The sequence below is a fragment of the Colletotrichum fructicola genome, assembly GCF_000319635.2.
Source record: "Colletotrichum fructicola Nara gc5 chromosome Unknown KSG_Nara_v1_contig06, whole genome shotgun sequence".
NCBI classification, from domain to species: Eukaryota; Fungi; Ascomycota; class Sordariomycetes; order Glomerellales; family Glomerellaceae; genus Colletotrichum; species Colletotrichum fructicola.
The window spans coordinates 3,757,586-3,777,033 of NW_027094056.1; the positions used below are offsets into that span (position 1 = coordinate 3,757,586).

At 53.2% G+C, this 19,448-nt stretch overlaps 6 protein-coding genes across 6 annotated transcripts; 4 read left to right on the forward strand and 2 right to left on the reverse strand.

Moving 5' to 3' along the window:
- Positions 1-509: 509 nt before the first annotated feature.
- On the reverse strand, positions 510-1,066 carry CGGC5_v011282 (uncharacterized protein; the record flags this gene model as incomplete). The annotated part of the gene is made up of 2 exons (XM_032032888.1): positions 510-825; positions 1,008-1,066. The coding sequence occupies 2 exons, from the start codon at positions 1,064-1,066 to the stop codon at positions 510-512; spliced, it is 375 nt and encodes a 124-aa protein (XP_031888101.1).
- Positions 1,067-4,337: 3,271 nt separating this feature from the next.
- PFA5 (Palmitoyltransferase PFA5) lies at positions 4,338-5,645 on the forward strand (the record flags this gene model as incomplete). Its single annotated transcript, XM_032032887.1, has 3 exons — positions 4,338-4,452; positions 4,509-4,940; positions 4,990-5,645. 3 exons carry the CDS (start codon positions 4,338-4,340, stop codon positions 5,643-5,645), a joined length of 1,203 nt encoding a protein of 400 aa, XP_031888100.1.
- A 4,136-nt stretch (positions 5,646-9,781) lies between these two features.
- On the forward strand, positions 9,782-11,801 carry eso1-1 (N-acetyltransferase eso1; the record flags this gene model as incomplete). Its single annotated transcript, XM_032032886.1, has 2 exons — positions 9,782-9,999; positions 10,049-11,801. 2 exons carry the CDS (start codon positions 9,782-9,784, stop codon positions 11,799-11,801), a joined length of 1,971 nt encoding a protein of 656 aa, XP_031888095.1.
- A 241-nt stretch (positions 11,802-12,042) lies between these two features.
- Positions 12,043-13,503, reverse strand: CGGC5_v011285 (uncharacterized protein; the record flags this gene model as incomplete). Its single annotated transcript, XM_066152513.1, has 8 exons — positions 12,043-12,091; positions 12,172-12,257; positions 12,776-12,793; positions 12,841-12,915; positions 12,977-13,085; positions 13,145-13,203; positions 13,286-13,310; positions 13,481-13,503. The coding sequence occupies 8 exons, from the start codon at positions 13,501-13,503 to the stop codon at positions 12,043-12,045; spliced, it is 444 nt and encodes a 147-aa protein (XP_066008280.1).
- Positions 13,504-15,796: 2,293 nt separating this feature from the next.
- CGGC5_v011286 (uncharacterized protein) lies at positions 15,797-17,048 on the forward strand (the record flags this gene model as incomplete). Its single annotated transcript, XM_032032885.1, has 5 exons — positions 15,797-16,039; positions 16,098-16,179; positions 16,243-16,782; positions 16,837-16,891; positions 16,961-17,048. 5 exons carry the CDS (start codon positions 15,797-15,799, stop codon positions 17,046-17,048), a joined length of 1,008 nt encoding a protein of 335 aa, XP_031888094.1.
- A 1,266-nt stretch (positions 17,049-18,314) lies between these two features.
- On the forward strand, positions 18,315-18,745 carry CGGC5_v011287 (uncharacterized protein; the record flags this gene model as incomplete). The annotated part of the gene is made up of 2 exons (XM_066152514.1): positions 18,315-18,562; positions 18,676-18,745. The coding sequence occupies 2 exons, from the start codon at positions 18,315-18,317 to the stop codon at positions 18,743-18,745; spliced, it is 318 nt and encodes a 105-aa protein (XP_066008279.1).
- Positions 18,746-19,448: the final 703 nt, after the last annotated feature.

Here is a 19,448-nt window from a genome sequence, read left to right on the forward strand (position 1 = left end):
TGTTACAATTGGGGCAACCCGGAGTCGAGTTGCAACTCATGCCCGAATCACCACATTGGCACTAAGAACCATGAGCATTGATCATGAGCTATGAGAGATCGGGCTTCCACTTACGCAAGTCCAGACCCATTGGTATTCGTACTTCTTGGAAGAAGACTTTGAAGAATGCTTGTGAGAAGATCCTGAAGGCATATTGGAGTAGAAGAGACGAAACACTGGGAGCCAGTAGTGAAGATAGAGTAGTATCGGGAAGTGATTGAGATCTTCAAAGCTCTGTGAGGAGTGACAATAGAATCTGGAGGTCGATGATGATCCAAAACTTCAGGCCACAACAACAGCAAGCTCTATCTTCTTATACATATCCTCCCAGAGGTAGATTCGAGACTTCTCGCGGGCTCCCATATGAATTCGAGGCCAAGTGTCATTGATATTGTAAGGCGATGTAATTACAGACAACCGAAGCTCTCAGCCACGTACGGCGACCACTAGACGCCTTTTCACGCGATGCCTTAGGCGGTCTCGCCGAAGATGTGAATGAGTCCTTGCTCGGTGGGGTCCCTTTTGTGAATCGGTGTCGGTAGCTGCTGCGGAAAGGCATCCTCGTCCAATATCAAGGATTCATAGTTCAAGACAGGATGGAGCAAGACATCCACCCCCGAGTCGTGCCCATGCTTGAGGTTTGCGCCTCTCGATTGGAACGTCTCTGCGCGATTCATTGGCAAGGAGCCTCGCTCGTCATGGCCCTGCGTGTTTTGCGCCTTGAGAGCCAGGGCCGTCGAGGCCGATGCTACGGTCCGCCTAGGCAGATATGGCATACCGCAATCCCTGTGGAACAGTTAGCTCGAGACAAACTAGCCGAGTTAATCCACAGGGCATGGGGCCAGATGACTCTCTGGATGCCGAAGCTACGGAGAAGGGCGGCCGAATGAGAGGCGAGCAGCAGGGTGCGAAGAAAAAAAGGACCAGAGAGCGAGGACGGGAAAATAGTAGGGGACGAGGCGAAAGACCTTGATTGCGGCTCTGCGCGTGAATTGGCGGTGGGGGCAGGTCTGTTGTCTGGCTTCATTGCCAGTTCTTGGTGAGGAGTTGGCAACCAGGAGGCTCAGGGTTACCACACACCAAGAAGGAGGCTCTGCGGCTTATTTCGGGTTGGTGCGGATTAATTGTGCCTGTTTGGTACTTTGAAGGCTGGCATTGGGAGAGTCCTCTTTGGCGAAGCGCAGCCGCCTTGGTTTCCAAGGGTTCCCAAAGTTCTGTACACCGACAACTAGGCAACCGGACTCCACCAGTAACCATGGAAGGCGGGCTTGTCTTCGAGTGTTGGGCAGCGCAGAGCCGCAAAGGAATCTCTTCGGCTGAGTTTAGCTCTGTGGCACACTGCAACCCGCGACAAAGTCGACTCATACGGCTGTTGCGGTCGTACATTCCACCAACCCGGGCCCGATCTTGTGTCTCTGTCTCCCTGCAGGCGTGCATGGTCGAGAACCGGCATGTGAGTTGCATGTGTTGACATTGACGAAAGCTTGAAGGTCTTTCTCGCTCTTTTGGCTAGACCCGCATCAGCTTGCAGGCAGCAGTACCTTCCCATCAGAAAGGATAACGAAGCAGGCTCTGGTCTCACTGTCGGACCCCATGTCCCAAGTCTTGGGACAGTGTAAGCATGCAGCTGAACCCCGCCTTCTTCGTGCATCCCATCACGTGACCACTGAACATCCCGGTGATCGGCTCTTGGCCACAGTTGATTGACATTGGGGTTATTGTTGTTTATATCTCGGTGTGGTTGAGTCTCGGCTGGCCGATGGCGATGCAGTACATTGACGATCCAACTTGTCGAGGAATGTGAAAGCGGGGGGTGTTTTGCCGTATTGTGGAGGCTTTGCCGTTCAGGGTCATACGACGGCAGCGACATCACACTTCTATACGAAAGCATAAAGTTACAAGGGGGGAAGGAAAGGGTGGTAAACATGATGAGTAGGATGGGGGGAAAAAAAGGGATAATGTCGACGATAGGAGCAAAGCGGAGGTGAGATACTTCCTGCTCCAAAAGTGTCCGCCCGTATGTATAGCAGAACTGTCGTTCGAGAAGATCGATAAAGGGGTAAGGGGGGTCGAATGCAAGGTTGGAAGCTGAATGAGCATATATGGCTTTGATGGGTTTCGATATCTCTGGTAATGAGCACAGCATCGTTGGGATCTGAATTGTTGATGCGTTGGTGGTCGTCGACGGCCTCGACGTATTGAGAATCGGCAGCTACTTTCCTGTTCATCTTGATTCTTCACCGTCTGGTCGTCGGCTGGTGATGAATGCCAAACAAAGGCACACTGTAAGTCCATTAATCGACAAGACTTTTCGTCGATTCAGTCGGCGGATCGGCGGATCGGTCGGTCGGTTTGCTTTAGGCGATTTGTGACTGAAATTCGGGTTGCCGTTGAGAAGACATTGAGAGAGGATGTGCCGTTATATACTTGATGTTGAGGCTCAACACCACACCACCTTACACTTCAGGCCAGCAAGCTAGGGCATCCCTGCAGCAGCCGTGATCAAAAAGCTCTCGCATTGAAGCCCTGCAAGACTGACCAGCTGACGACTTAGGACTAGAGGCCTTAGGAGGCTGCAAACTTGCAAAACTAACAAAAGTGCTCGCTCGAAAGAGCCTCGGCTGAAGTATAGCAGAGATCCACTGTGAATGGACCCATCTGATCATGCCGTTCTGGCGGTGGCTGGCTGTCCGGCTTACTGTACAGACCTTAGAGCCGCAGGTCAGAACCACTGAGAGACGACAAGATGGTCTTGGTGTTACCTCACTAAACATTTGCGGCTCCTCCGCGGCTGCTCCTGTCATCGTTCAAAATTGCTAAGCAAGGATGTGAAGCAAGCTGTGCGGCTTCTGAGGCACGCAGGTGCCTTGAGTAGCGAATGACCGAGCGCATGGTTGATGAATCACGGCTGGAAGGAGAGAAGATGCCTTTGAGAAGACAGTTGCGGGGCTGGTGAGCCCACACATCTGTGTAAAGTCGAAAAAGTCGTATTATAGGTGTGATACACAGGGTTTGTGAAGCTTGATGTAGGAAATGTGTGCCTGGAAGTTCACCGAAAGGTGGTGTGCTGCATCTCGACTGATAGTAAATCTCGACATAGAACCAGCATATTGACAGTACACTTCTATTTAATCAGTAGCTGCTGAAACAGTCCTGGGAGAGGTCTGCAATAGGCGTTGATGGCTCGTATATCAGTCGGGGTCACCGTGGGTGCCTAGATGAGAGCTGAACTGAATGCGGTAATAAGAGCGCCGGTTGTGAAGTGCGCCGCGAATGGAAGTCCTGTGACCACCATGCCCAATTCAAGTTGGCGACATCGCTGATTACAGCAACGTAAACACTCGCAAAGCTACTTTAGTTGACGCCCAACTTTGCTGGGCAGCAAGACGGACCTCAGGCCACGCTCTGTTGCAATGTTTGACGCGCGTTTGTAAACAATCATCGTGATTCGTTGCCGGCCATCAACCTCTGCAAACGAGGGTTTGCCGGATGTCAATACCTGGACCGTCCGGGGGAAAGGGAAGGCCTGCCATTCGATGTAGCGAGGGGAAGAGGAAGAGAGAAAAGTAGCAGTTTCAGGGGGCTCCCAATGGCGAAGTGTGTAGATGAGACATACACCGAAAGCAAGATGGTTCGCATGAACAGGTGGGTGTGAATGACGACGATCGATGAGTGATGGAAAGGCAGTGTTTCCGGTTCAATTGCCCAAGTAGGTCGGGTGTGACAGAGACGGAGGTTGGTACGGGAAAAGTGTTGCCCGAGAGGCAGTAACGAGACAATAAAGTTGCGAAGAGAACACGCGATGTCCCTATTCGTAGAAGGAAAGTACACTGTAATTAATGAGGTACCTAGGTGGGTGGGTGAGGTGATAGGGCTGAGTATGTTCCACTTTGACAGGCGTTGTTGCGGCATTCTTCTGCAGCGCGTGTTGCCGTTGCATGCCATGCACCCTGTGTGAATGGATCGCTGTTGCAAAAGAATCTGAACAGTACGCCAGCCCTGTGGAAATTACAACGGGTCTTGCGCGGACCGGACGGCGGAGCAGCACCCGCTTCAGCGTCTACCTGTAGACACCCCTGCTCGCCTAGACGCTTGCTCGGCTGTCGTCCCGCCAGATGCATGGCACTGCGGCCTCCCAGCCAAACTCGTCTGGTGACGACAAACCCGATTGCCCGCGCAAACTTGACGCGGCCGCAAGTCCGCCGTCGATGCGCCGACCGAACCCTCATTCGTATACCTTACTCGTCACCAACTTGGAAACAGAACCTCAATGGTCCGGCAATGAATGTGCATCCGCCATGTCGGCCGCCACAAGCACAAAGTGCGCTTCGCGATGGGTGACGCGAATCATCCCAGTCATCATTACCAGCACCAGCGGCTATGCCACCTACGTGATTATTGCGTACTTGGGAGGTTGGTCTAGCTCTCCCTTGCTTCATTTTCCAGTTATTAACCACTCTGCTCCGCAGTCGACTACTTGTACAGGACTAGACATGAACACGGTACCGCCATCGCGACAATCACGATATACCTCTTCTTCTACCTCTTAACGATTGCAACATACCTTCGAACCTTTCTCAAGATCAAAGAAGACCCCGGCCTGGTCCCGCTGGGTCCTCAGGCGCAGTTGCCCGATTCCAACTCGAAACGGAGGCGGAAGGACGGAGACTTGGAGAGCCAACCGTACTTCACTGGTCCCGACCAAAACCCGGATAGCCCCGGCTTGGAAGACTTTTACAGCAGAGATGTCTTTGTGTGCGAAAACGATGGGCGTCCCAAATGGTGCTCGGAGTGTCGCACTTGGAAGCCCGATCGCGCCCATCACTCCAGCGAAATCGAGCGATGCGTTCGAAAAATGGACCATTATTGCCCTTGGGTTGGTGGCATGGTGTCAGAAACCTGTCAGTGATGAATCCCTTTGTTGGTGACGGTGATGCTGACCATGCACAGCCTTCAAGTTCTTCGCCCAATTCACCTTTTACTGCACCCTCTACTGTACAATCTCACTAGCGACCGCGGCCTATTGTTTGTCGAGACAAGTGCGGGAGGGCGGAGCTGACGGCCGGACAATATCTGGTGTTGCAATTGCCGGATTCTTTGGCATTTTTACATTCCTCATGACCGCAACGTCGTGGAGGTTCATTTTGCTGAACATTACTAATATTGACGCGCTCCGCAAGTCCTGGGTGCATCAACTCGCAATCCGAGTCCCCAACGACACGGGCCCCGGCAACGGATATGGTATCGTCACATATCCTCTGCCAAAGTATCCTCGGGGAGCACATGAATCATCAGATGCCACTGTTGACAGTGAATCGCCTAGAGATCGCCTGGCAACCCGAGTGTTCGCCATTGTCAGCACCGACCCCGACGAAAACCCCTGGGACCTGGGCTGGAGGAGAAATTGGACGTCTGTAATGGGTTACAGCCTGATCGACTGGCTTCTTCCGATACGCGGCTCGCCGTGCGCTGTACACGATAGCATGGAGAGCGATTACGAGATAGGACCTGTGGTGCAGATCCTGAGAGAACGATACGGACTCCGGGACCCGAACCAACCAGCCTCGCAGGTTGAGATGCAAGAAATAAGGCCAAGCGCACGTTGAGCACATATCCGAGATACCCAGTAAGACATGAGTTGGCGTTGGTTGTTCGATGAACATACTTTGACGAGCGTCTGCTTTGGAATACGCGGCACCGGCCACTCCATGCTCAGATCCGTTTTGTGTAATACTTAATCTAGTACAGAATAGCCCTCATGCTTTATTTTCCCGCCGTCCATAGCCATATCAGTGAAAGAAGTCTCAATCGAGGGGGTTCGGACGATGACTTATCAAGAAAAAGAAATATAAAGTGGACCCCGAACCTGTGATCCCTGGCAGCCACTCACACTTCTGGTCAGTTGACCAGTTGAGCCAGTTGGACCCAGGGCAAGTCCGATAGCGCAGTTATCAGATCTGAATCCGAATCACTCTATAAGGTGAGCAGGCAGTCGGTCCTCTGGGGAAGGTGCGAGGTGAGAGAAGCGAATAGTGAGGTGAGCTGGGTGGAGTAAGGCAACAATTTCACGAGGCAGACGTCGGTTCAGCTACATGCAATCTATGTTCCTGCTTATCAAAGCCTTAGATTTAAATATCTTGATCAAGAATAGTTGGAAATCACTCATGGTGGGAAGGTCCCAACAGGGAAGGAAGTCAACCGCCACGTCTGATTCGACACGCATCGCTTCATGTAATATCAGTGCAAGAACTGCACTTCATGTGCTCGCAGCCATTAGAGCACTTCATGGTGCCCTCGTCATCTGTCCCGCACATTTCGGCATTGTTATCCTGTTCGCAGCTGCAGCATGTCCATGACCCTTCAGGCATCCGTTGCCGGCTGTTGTTGGGAGGAAGGGATTCGGCGTCAGAATCAGAATCAGACCTGCCCCACGATTAGGTTAGCAAGTCTACATAGCAGGCATTGATTAATTCTCACATCTTGTGTAGTTGCCTTCCAGTTTGACGACAGATCGGAGAGTGATATAAATGATCGAAGTTGTTTGTTTTCTCTCTTCCAGACCAAAAGCCGATGTGAGTTGAGATATTGAAATGGGTTATTCTTGAAAGGATTCATATGTTCTTATATAATTCTCCTGAAGGTGTTTGTCTAGCACTGTCGCGAATTCGACTGTTTGAACTCTTGTCTTGAGTATGCTCGACTTTATACCACCGCCGCGCTTCGACGAGTAACGGCACGACAGAGCCGCCCCTAATGTTTCTCACCTACCTAGTAGCCACAATTCTTGGCCTGCGGTGAGAATTACGGAAGGCACTCGATTTCAGGAGGTCTACCCCCAGTCATCAACATCGATGAGCACCCGTCGTGGGTAGGAGTATCTGTCTCTGACGACTCCTTCTGGAAGAGTATAGCTAGTCCAGGGGTGCATCCATTCTCCAAGATCCGATGGGTGGGTTGGATCTTGCAGCTGTCTCAGACGCAGCAGGCAGAAGTTATGGGATGGCCCCCTCTAGGCTGGTTCAGTGATACCTTGGCCTCGATATTCCTGGTAAACAACCCATGGAGGACGACTTCTGACTGGTCTAGCTGCGAGATCAACTCTGGGAGATGACCTGATACCGATGACCGGGTACATCGTCCACCTACGCAGACCGACAGCCACCGCGGGATGCCCGAACTCTAGTCCGAGAAGGGGGCTAATGAGATGAGAAAGCTCGACCGCCGTGCTTCTTGACTTTACCGAGCCTTCACCCTCCCGGACGATGGATCGCTTGGGGTCCATGGGGCCGAGAGACAGAGACAAAAGTGCCGATTCTTTGCTCTCTTGCTCGGACAAGGCGACATCAGAAGGCAGCCAGAAGACCCACCCCATACGGCGTTACAGGACAGCATAGAATAAGGTTGCGTCAGGTAACTCGTTACTAGACTTCCCCCTTTCTACCACAGATACCACCTCCAGCCTTTCTTCTCTCAGTGCATGCTGAAATAGCCAAGCCCACAATGGACCCAATTGGAAGGGTCCACAGCTTGAAGTTGTCGTCCGTATGATAGCAATTCGTCCCAAGCACAAGATACCTACAAATAGGATACCGACAAACCAAATCGGAGTACAACTCCGTTGGATGACCGTAGTCGTCCAATCTGGCTTTGGCATCACAATATTGCTTCGATATTCCAAGTGGCTGGCGGGCCGCAAATTAGAGGTTTCAGGTAGGGCCAGTTGCCTGGTGCTGTTGGCGAGCCTCGCCTGTGACTTTGAGTTCTTACATCATAACCCAGACACTTTTTGCACTTCTACGGCCCCCCTCTGTCCGTAGGATCACGGGCCTCGAAGATTCACGCGATGGAATTGACATCGAATTTGTCGAATAGGTGAAGGCGATGGTCACGGCGCGTTACGTGAAGCGTGGGGTCGGGAGTATGGAAACTGACGCTCGTTGGCCATGTGAAAGCCCATGTCTCATTCCCCTCTGTCATCTTGGAGTACTAATCTCCAAGGGGTGTAACCTCGGGGCCTAAGATTCTGCACATGGTGATGGTTGGACCTGGGAGCCTTCCGTCAGCGAGCGGATGCAGGAGAACCAGAGGCTTCAAGCATCGGCGGCGTCGGATTGGCCGAATAAACGCTAGGGCAGCATATACGCCATGTGGTAACGGTAGCATTGGACAAATCTCAGCGCATAAGGCTGTAGGATTTCCCACAGCAGATGACGATGTCTTGCTTGAAGCGACGAAAAACGGAGGTGTGAAGCGGGGGAACCGGAGCGGGCAGCCAGTCTGACTATGATGGCAGCTTGTGCCACCTTTTCCTTCGGAGAGGTGGGCATCCGGAATAGAAGCTGCAGTCTTACGAGCAGTATCCAAGAAGATGCTGAGCGTGTTCGGGGGCTGCGTCTTCGCAAGGTAGGCTTGATTGAGGATGGCTGCCTCGCTCTCGACGCAGGCCGTTGATGACGCCTGATTACATCAGCCTGCTCGATGTCGAGTTGTCGGTTCCAGCGGATAGATGTCAAATCTGAGCAGCATGGGAGTGGAGAAGAGGAGTCGTCGTCACTGCCCGATTGGGAATAACGGTTTCCTGAACTGAAGAAGCAGGCCCATCAAGGAAATATTTGCAGGTACGTGATGCTAGAAAGGCATGACCATCCTATGGCGCATCCATCTATGTCTCGAATGCCTAGAGTAGAGAAGGCCGTGTCAGGTCTCTCGTGGCATGAGGGGCCGAGTAACACCACCATCCCGATGTAGGAAATACTGTGTCTTTTGTCGATAAGAGCCCCAGTCTCCGGGAAAGAGTGTTGCTGCCAGTATATCGACCAATCAAGAAGACTCAACTGGTATCTTTTGCGTGAGGATCCATTTGTCGTCCACCGCCTCGCGAGACATCGGGTAACGAAGCTGAATGAAATGCCGTGGGGGAGGCAGCAACTATCGTTGCGCAGGCTCCAACTCCGAAGACCTGCAGGCCTGTCTTTTCAAAGCGTTCGGTTGGAATCAGGCTGGGCTTGCATGCCGTGTGCGCCATAACTCAGTGACGTGTTGCTGGATGATAGTAGTGTAGCAAGGCAGGTTGGTAAGCCTAGACAGAAACAACGTTGACTTTCTGAACGATGTGGAACTTTGACACAAGTACCAACTAGGCGTTGCCAGCCAAAGAAGTATGTGAGAAGGTTAATGATTGTGACGGTCTTGTATTAACGAGTCCCGCGGTGTTGGTCGGTATTGTTGGAATCCTGACAGTAAGTTCGAGGTGGGAAGGTAGCAGGGGAGGGAGGTGATGGATCGGAAAGTGACCCACGTCAAATCTGCGGATCATCGTTGGAGAAAGAGTGGGTCCAGACAGCCACTAAACGCCTTACGGCAAGCTCGTCTCGGTGTTGAGGACGTTGCGCGCCGCTGCGACCAGCACTTTCACGTCTGTTCTTAGTGCACTGTGGTAGTGTGGAAAAGACAGGCGCGTCAAGGATCGCGTCTGCGTTTGCTTCGACTACCTACCTAGGTACTCACCGAGCAAGCGCAGTTCAATATCTGTGCAACGACCTCCGAACCTCAACTTACCTGCTTTCCCTTTGTATCGTCGTTGAGGCCCACTCATATCGCACACTTTCAACGTGCTGCTACCATCAAAAACTCAAAACCCCTTGTCTTTATGCCAATGTCTATCTCACCAGGCCACCACTGAACTGGGGCAACTACGCCGACGACGCCGGCACTTGTTGCTACTGCTGCGACTCTCGAAAACATGTCGTCCTCCCAGCCCTTTCGGGATTCATCCCCCATCGCAGGCACTGGCAGACGCAAATCACACTTCACCTATCGACATCTGTCTCAGCTTGCCTCATACAATACCTCTTGTCCTTTGCGAGTCGTTGCGCACATCGATCTAGATGCCTTCTACGCTCAATGTGAGATGGTACGTTTGGGCGTGCCTAAAGACCAGCCTCTGGCTGTCCAGCAATGGTGAGTATGCCGCCTACACCATCTGCTTGCCGCTACTAATATGGCATAGGCAGGGTCTGATTGCTGTCAATTACCCAGCACGGGAGCATGGTATCGGCCGCCATTGCACCTTGACCGAAGCTAAGAAGATGTGCCCGAATCTAATCTCTCAGCATGTAGCCACATGGCGAGAAGGCGACGACAAATGGGCCTACCGCGATGATGCAGCCGCCAACATTCAGAGTGACAAGGTCTCTCTTGACCCTTATCGCCTGCAGTCCAGAAAGATCTTGGCAGTCATCAAGGAATCCTTACCCCAAGACCTCCAAAAGGTCGAAAAAGCCAGCATAGACGAGGTTTTCTTGGACCTGTCTGCGCAAGTGCACTCCGTTCTGCTGGAGCGGTTTCCGGAACTCGGGAACCCACCTCCATATGACGACCCTACTGAGAATCTGCCCAGCCCGCCTGTCTCAGCACTAGATTGGCAAGCAGATGCTCTCATCGATCTGAACGAGGAGGAGGAGTCCATGGACCCGGACTGGGACGACGTGGCGATCCTCATTGGGTCCGAAATTGTACGAGACGTTCGACGTCAGGTCCTGGAAAAGCTCTTTTACACATGTTCGGCCGGCGTTGCCAAGAACAAGCTGTTAAGCAAGTTAGGCTCCGGTCACAAAAAGCCCAACCAGCAGACTGTGATCCGGAACCGAGCCGTGGATCAATTCCTGTCTGGTTTCAAGTTCACAAAGATGCGCAATCTCGGGGGAAAGCTCGGCGAAAACGTTGTTACGACCTTCAACACTGATGCCGTCAGTGAACTGCTGCCCATTCTCTTGGATCAGATGAAGGCAAAGCTGGGGCATGAAACGGGAACATGGGTATACAACACCATCCGAGGTATCGACAACAGCGAAGTCAACTCTCGTACACAAATCAAGTCCATGTTGTCAGCCAAATCCTTTCGACCTTACATCAACACGCCCGAGAAAGCTGTGAGATGGCTTAGAATCTTTGTGGCCGACATTTTTGCCCGACTGGTGGAGGAGGGCGTTTTGGAAAACAAACGCCGGCCAAGGACAATAAATCTACACCACCGTCATGCCGGTCAGATGAAATCACGGCAAGGCCCGATCCCTCAAGGCAGGTCTTTGGATGAGCAGACTCTCCTCGAATTAGCAAAAAGCCTACTCAACCAGATCATAGCAGAAGGAAATGTCTGGCCTTGCGCGAATTTAAGCTTGAGCGTCGGGGGATTTGAGGATGGTATCACAGGTAACATGGGCATTGGAGCCTTTCTGCTCAAAGGAGAGGAAGCCCACGCCCTAAGGCAGGGCGCCCGTGAAGCAAGCTGCACATCGATACCGGAAGAAAATCCATCAAAACGACGGCGGACTGAGGAAGGGGCCATCCATCGCTTCTTTACACGGGGCGTTTCCACCGACGACGAACTGCTGCCCGACGATGCAACCATCAACGAGGATATCAAATCCCGAAAAAGGGCCACCACGGCAGACTCGCCAGCGGCTACACTTACGGCGGATCGACGGCAGGAAGCAGTCAACGATAGCCATGGCCAGCCACCAATCACGCCCTTCTTATGTACGCGCTGCAACACTGGCTTCGAAACGCCAGAAGAACACCAAAGCCACGCAGATTGGCACTTCGCCAAGGATCTACAGGAAGAAGAACGTGGCAGTGCCACATTGGCCAATCGATCCACTGCTGCACGCAACTCTGGCACAAAAGCATCGGGTGCATCGGCCAAGCGAGGCGGCCGCGGAGGCAAACTCGAGCAAGGCCAGAGCAAGTTGAGGTTTGGATGAGTCCTGATCACACACCAAGGGTATCACTACGTCAAAAGTTTGTCGAGCGGGTCCTGCCGCTTGATACCTGATCTGACCAAATTGAGGACCTCGCGCCCTGAGACTCGGTTCCAGGGTCATCGCGGCAGAGCAAATTAATGATGTTGTCCCCGGCGAACCTCAAAGAACGGTTCCTGAGGATTCCGAACTCATATCTGCCCACCACACGAAGGGCGCAACAAACCTTGGATGAAGGGATCCATTAAGCAAGGACGTTGTTGGTTCGGATGCTCTGCAATGGCCACTTTTGGCTGCGATGCAACAAGTATTGTCAACTGAAATGCTGGTTCGATGCCGACCTGACGCCCTCATCTAGTATGTAGTTACTCACTGCATAGTACAGGCGTATGCTGGGTCACATTTCATCGAAGTAAGCGGTTTCGAGACAGTGAGGTCGGAGAACTTGGCCGTGACAGCCTGACAAGACAAGGAGACACATGCTTCCCGTATTGTAGGGGAGCGACGCTATCGATGGCTTAATGTGGATATACGATACCCGCCAGTGTCGTCATCCCATCTTCCGCCTGCAGCTATCCGCGACATGGTCGAGTCCCCGCGTGTTGGATATTGGGAGCGTCAGGGGCGATGTCAACTGAGGAACAGGGCCTCAGTCATGATAATTCCAGATGGCCCAAGGATCGATGCTGAAAGTCACAGAAGAAACATTACAGCCGCGCTTTTTTCGGAATGCCAGGGCCGGGGCACATCGTGTCTCTGATTGAGGTCGTTGCCGCGAGAATGCCAGGTCTGCTCGTCGCATATGGTTTTGGATGTGTCGGGTCGTCTTGTCAGAATCCAGATGGCGTCCGTCGATGATTGGCCATGAGTTAGGCATCTTTTGGGCTAATGTGGGTTGGGCCACAATTATTTTGGCGCGAAGCATTGATACCCAACGACACCAACCACCGCCCGCTACCAGGTTGCGATCGAGTTACCTCAGCACGGATTGTCTTCTAAGGCGGATGAGGGACGCAGAACACGCGTGACCATCCGCACATACCTTCTTGACAATAACGGAACACCGAGGATGAAGGGGGAGACCAATCGGCGAGGGATTCTTTCGATGGAAAATACTCTTTTATCGTTGTCAATGCCGCCCGCACGTAAAAGCCTCTGGTCGAAGGAGTATTGCTCACCGGTGTCCGACAAGCGTCAACCACACCAAGCCGCTGGGATACGTGGGCGTCGAACGGCAGACGAACCCGACGCAAGGACGTGCCGACCATACTGAGTACGACCACAGTACTTCGCACGCACAGGGCCTTGGTTCAATCAGCTGGAAAGTGAAGTCAGGATCTGCCTACCTCAAGTTACGCCGCTGCCACCGACTTGTCGCCGTTTGAGCAGCTGGGATGACCCGGCTCTGTAAGGTATCAGCAACTGTGACGGCCAAGTTGATAAAAATGGAAGAAAAACGGAAGAGAAAATGACAGGCATCACCTTACTTTAACTCGCCTTACCTTGGGCAACCTGACGAAACAATGATCATCAGGGTCTGGTAAATGAAGCCTACAGCGCGACAAAACTTTGGATGTTTGTCTCCGTGCTTTTGAACATGGAGTGCGCAAGGGGTTGGCGAGAAAAGCCTGATGTTTCGAAAGAGCCGGATTCGCATCCTGATTTCAAGTGGAAACCCATACTCATGGCATATTTCGTGTGGCATTGTGGTCCGAAGTTCAAGAATTAGAATTCTCATGGGCCCCGGCAAAAAAGCACCGGGGAGACAACCGACAACACCCTTTGGCGCGGTTGCCCAACGCCACTGTGCGCTAGCAAGCCGTCATTCTCGACACATCCTGGAGACGACCAAACGCTTGTTGGTCTAGAAGGGACTACTCACGAGCCACATCTCCCCCAAACCTCATCATCCCAAGCCGACGGACGGCATCTCAGCCTCAGCTGCATAGGATTCCTCAAACGAGAGTTTTCGGCACTAACGGTCTAGATCTCTGTCGAGCCCTCCCGCAGACAGGAGTGATGGCGATTTACACGATGGAGAGACACGAGTAACAGCGCCTGAATCACATTCATCTGAGCCAAGTCTCCCATCAAGGCCCCAATATCCGTGCTGGAACGCGAGAGTTTGTCGACTTTGTGTTATTCGCTGGTCCCTTCGGCACTCGCTCCCTCGGCTCTCCCGCGTGTTCCACTGATCCGCAACATCCTCTATTGGGCACCAAATAGCCTTGTCGCATTAGACCAGAAAGGCGGTGGCAGTGACAAACAAACCATGCCGTCGCCAGACTGAGCCCGTCCAACGACACTGAGAGCCCTGTTGCGACCCTCGTGAACAGCCGATAAACCTTGCATTGGATCTCACCGCAGCTCGTCGCCTTTCCGCTGTCCCTGGGGTTCAGGGACAGACAGACACGCTGGAAATACCGATTCCTGGGCTGTGACCACAGTTGATGGGGAAGCCACTGGCAGTGCTGAGTGCCGAGCCCTACCAGACCGCCCTCACCTCGGTTGTGCTGCCTCTCTGACTCGCCTTACTCTTTACGTATTGCGCCCACAACGGCTACGGGATCACCAGCCGCAGGTAGCATCCGGTCGCTTGCTCACGACGTTTGGGGGCTAGAAACCTGGAAAACCCAGAGGAGAGGATTACCTCATCTGACGCTCTCACTTAGCAGGCAGTAAACTGTGCAAGGCGGGCATTGACGAGCCAACGTCAGTTTGCTTCTCGGGTGGCTCATCTCCACCGTGGAAAAACGCTCATTGGATTTGCTTCTTCTTCTCCCGACGTCAAATACTGCCTTGCGAACCCACGCAACCAATTAACCAAGGCGGCGACGACGTTGGGATTGGCGCGTGCTAGAAGCCGGCAGCCAAAGTCGCTTCGAATTCTGCTAGTGCGCGCACCGGGCAGGGAAGCGGGAAGTACACGCCAGATACTCGTTCTAGACGAAGTACAGTCTCCTCGGTATCCTTTTTGGGGCTGCCCAACCTCCAGCAGCTGCACCTCATCCCGTCTCCATCCACTCAGAGCGGCCGCCACCCAGCTTCCTTGCTGCCGCCCAACCGCTGTCCGCCTCTTGTCTTTCTGCTGCTTCCCAACTTTTGTCTGGCTCGTCATCTCTCACTGGCTCTCTGCTGGTCCTTTTTTCCCACCAAACCAAGACGCAGGCTAGGCACGGGTAGGCTCTCATCGGTCAGCCAGGCCAGACTTGGCCGCACCAAAAGACGCACCACCACCCACCCCTCCCAGCCCCTAGCCCCTCCCAGGCAAGGTCTAGGGAGTCACAGAGTGGCAGATTTGCCAGGTTGCTGGGGTTTTGCTGGAGCGCCTGGGAAAATCCGCACGGGACTGTCAGCCAACAACGTGGTGCCAACAAGCCCTGTTTCTCAGATCAGTCCCGAGGCCTGCGGTTACCGTTTCCTGTGTACCTGCTGTACCTCTGCGCTGGGCCACGCACAAAACAGATAGACAGCCAGTCAGCCAGAGACACACACACGCACACTCACACACGACGCACACATATCCAGAGTGTGAGGACGAAGAGGGCCTCCCATCCAGCGAGTGTACATTTACGGTACATCCAACCCGACCGTTCGCTCGCTCTCTCCCGCCTCCCGCCTCCCGTCTTGCGTCTTGTCCTGTCCAGTCAGAACGAGGACGAGGGTGTGCTGGTGACCACTCACCACTCACCACTTAGCACTGACTTGATCACTGGCCACTGGTCCACGTCGGTGACTTACCGCTGGGGGTCCCGGTTTTTCGAACAATCCCCACCCCCAAGAGAAGAGCCAGACTCTGGCCTGTTCCTTTTCTTCTCCCACCACCCACTCCCTGCCCGCCTTTGCGCTTCCGTCCTCTTTTTTCTTTCCGCCATCTCGCCGACATTTCCATCCTGCCGTTCCTCCCCTCTCTTCTCTCTCGTTCCCTCTATACCATCCTCTCTTCACATTCCGTCCGTGTCCTCGTCTCCGTTCGACCCTCACGAAACCCTTCGATCATGTCGTCCAGAACATCGCGCGGTGCCCCTCCTTCGGGCAGCTCCTCTGCGGCACCCCCCTCCAGCGGTCGTTCCAACGAGTACTTCGTCCCACGAGATGGTATTGATCGCGAGGTCATCACGGCAGACATCTGCCGCTACCTCGGAAACGATGCTTTGGTGCGACCCGGTCACTACGAGAACCCTCAAACCGGCCAAGTGGTTCAAGGCTACTACATCACCGCGTACCGGAACCTAACAACAGTGAGACTTCCGACTCGTCATGCCACCACAATACGCATGCTAATACGAAGCCCCGCAGGCTATGATTGATGATCTCAAGGCCGACTCTGCGCGTTGGGAGGCAGAGAGGCGGCAGCAGGCCGCCCGGAACACCCAAGGAGGTACATTTGCCTCGAGAGATGCGGCGGCTCCCTCTTTGTCGAGACGATCTAACTCCCCTACAGCAGGGTACCGCCAGTCGGAGACTCATTCCGCGCGCCAACACTATGGCCCCACGGATCCCGCTGGCTACCCGGACGTAGGACGTGACTCCTATGAAAACACCCCCAGATACCCAGGTTCTCAAGCCCCAGGATACTCGGGAAATGCCGCACAGAGCTACTCTGGATCATCTGCTGCTGGTTACTCCCAACAGGCCCCGTCTCCTTATTCTTCAAGTGCTGGGTACTCCTACCCATCGGGAGGTTCTGCTTTCTCTCCCCAGCCGGACCCGAGAGATCCCAGATACTCTGGAACTCCCCAGTACGGGGGAGAGCCGTATACTGCCGTCAACGCGAACATGGCCGCTTCGCGCAACTTTGACTCCTATGGTTCCTCTGGACAGCCCGCAAGGATTCCCACCACTATGGCTCCTCAGTCGGGACAGACTTACATTCCATCCGGATCTCAAGCTCAGGCAGGTTACCCCTCCGGCTACTACCCGCCGTCATCGCAGGCGCCCTACGGAGCTGCGCCAGTATCCCAAGATCCGTTGTATGGACGCGGTGCGTATAAGGTCTCACATTCCCTGTCCTCGCCGACATCATCTAATTCTGTAGCGTCCCCAGCAGGTGCCGCTCACCCTTCGTCGTACAGCTCAGGCCAAGGATCACAGTATGATACAACCCCAACCCCCCGCGCTTCGGCTACCCCTTCGAATTCCAATGCTCAGATGGGAAACAGTGGATCATCCTCGTCGCACTCCCGCCGCAGTGAGAGGGACTCCGACAGGCATCACACATCCGACCGCCACCGCCCTCCGCGCCGCTAATACGTTCTCTACCCGGAGTTTGCTCTAGCCATCCCGACTGCATGAGATACCTGTCTCGTGAGTTGTCTGTTATGAAATTTCTTCCTAATGACCCTTGGATTTGGACCCATTTCCGGCGTCGGCTTCTTTCATCATTTGTTTCTCCCGGATAGAACCTCCCAGGCCCGGAGGAGGTTGTGGAAACCATCTCGAGTTGCAAGTCTGCATCTCTTGTACTCCGCTGTCTGGCTTTGCTGGCGTTTTGGCTTCGCGCCCTGGCTCGGAGCTCCTTAGCTCTATTTCCACTTGGACCGTTCCTGAACTTCTCTACCATCTTTCCCGGATATCGCCCCAAGAATTGATTCTTGCCGCATTCTACTCCTGGACGTTTCACGACTGCATATATGGATGGGCCCAACGATTTTTGCTATTCGATTTGAATGCCCCATTGGCAAGCAAGACTGCGCCTTGCATGCACATTTTTTAAGGCCCTGGACCTGGATCGGAAAAAAAAGACGCGCTTTTCAGATGAATTATGTCGGCAATTTGCTTATCATCAAGGACCACCTTGCTGTCTGGATCCGTCCTGAAGGTGGGATGTGATGTCGCTTGCTCTCTTCTCCTGGTCTGGGTTTTGTTTTTGCTACTACTTGGACTTCCGGAGTTCTGGGTGAACAAGGCTTTTCTAATAGAACGTTGAGGTCGACATCTGGACAGCAAGGTGAGTCCCCGGACTGTATATACTATTGAACCCTTCTGGGGTTCATTCTATGACGACCTCAAGCCCTTCTCGAGGGGTCTCGTGGGTTCCTCCTTTGAGACTTCTCATTTACTGAGCGCAACAGCCTTCAGTTGGATTTGCACACCCCTGGACGTCAATCACCTACTCGGAAGTCTGCCTAGACACAAATCTGGATCACTGGAAACCTTCAAGCCCTGGACAATATTACTGCCTGGAAAACACTGCCTGGACAATCTCATGGAGTTCGCCCCATTGCAAAGGATGCTGGATAGCTCCTCCCGGACCCAAACGTGGCAGTACCACTATCTGCACACAGCCATCATGGAGACTCCCTTGACCTGTTCACTCAGTCAAATTATCGTGTCTACCAACAAGGACCAATGGCTCGCTGAGCTCAAAAGAAATTCTATCATGATGGAGAGCCAACTCTCCCTTTTGGGTAAGCTCGGATCATATCAGGAAGCACGATTCAACTGGGTACCCACACCAGTACACGTCCGTGGATTGAGTGAGATAGCTGTTGCGATTTTCTGCTCGGTTCAGCAATGAGCTTCTGGTTTCCCGGACATGCTTGTAGCTTTGATGCCTGCAGCCAGCCATGGGACATCAAGTCTGGCGGTTCAGATGGTACACTGTCCACGGGGAACTCTACGGAGCGGTCCCAAGTTGCCTACTTGGCTCCAGGAGACAAGCCAATTGCCGGATCTACCACCCAGGATCATTCTGCCAACCCGAGGATCATCTTTCCCGAGCCACTCGTGGGAATGTCCGTCGCGACCTCGCGGGATAGCTCGTTAGTTACCACTATTTCTTGTCTTTCTTTGTTTTCTTCATTTCTAGTTTGGAGCAGCCATTCTGCCAACCAGGAGACCACTGCCGGAGGACTAGACTAACTCATCACCACAGGTCGGACCACAGGCAGCAGAAGCAATCAGGATCATGCCAGAGGGGGGATTGGGTTACGTTGGAAGGTTGATGCTTGAGGGTTGTATGCATATTTTGTGCGAGCGTTGGTATTGTGATGTGTTTCTCTACTTTTCTGTTTGAATTCAGGGAGCTGATATGAGCCTGTGGACTCGGTTTACGATTATCATTATTGATGTACTTGGCGCTAGTATTGGAATATGGGTGCGGCACTTGTCAGCAGTTGATTGAATGACACTTCAGAGTTTTTATGACTGAAAAACAAACCCGGGTCTTCCCGTGACTCGAATGCTGATCGTGAACATTTGTCAACTCTACTGTGGTATTTCACGTAGTGCCATGATACCGTGGAGGTCGCATCGCGTCCACGTTTCCGGCATCAACCCGGCTCGGATCGTTGTTGTGTGATGTCACCCACTACTGCCACCACTCAGATCCCTATGCGGAGATTTTGGATCATAACTGAGTAGGCGTGTGCGCGTGCGTGTCCCAGTGTTTGAAAACCCAACTGTCAGGCACCACTGTCCTGGGCCGCTTCACGTGGGGGGAAGGGGAAGGGATGAGAGAGCATAGTTGGGCAAAGTTGACACTCATCGGACAGGGTCCTTGGGTGCAGCCTCTGGCAACCTTGATTTCTGTATAGGGTGCGAGTTGGCAAGGCACAGGGGATTCAGGGCGAGGACGCCTACACACACTCTTGGGATATGAATAGAGTTTGCAACAAGAGACGTGATTGCGATCCATCGCATCCGTAG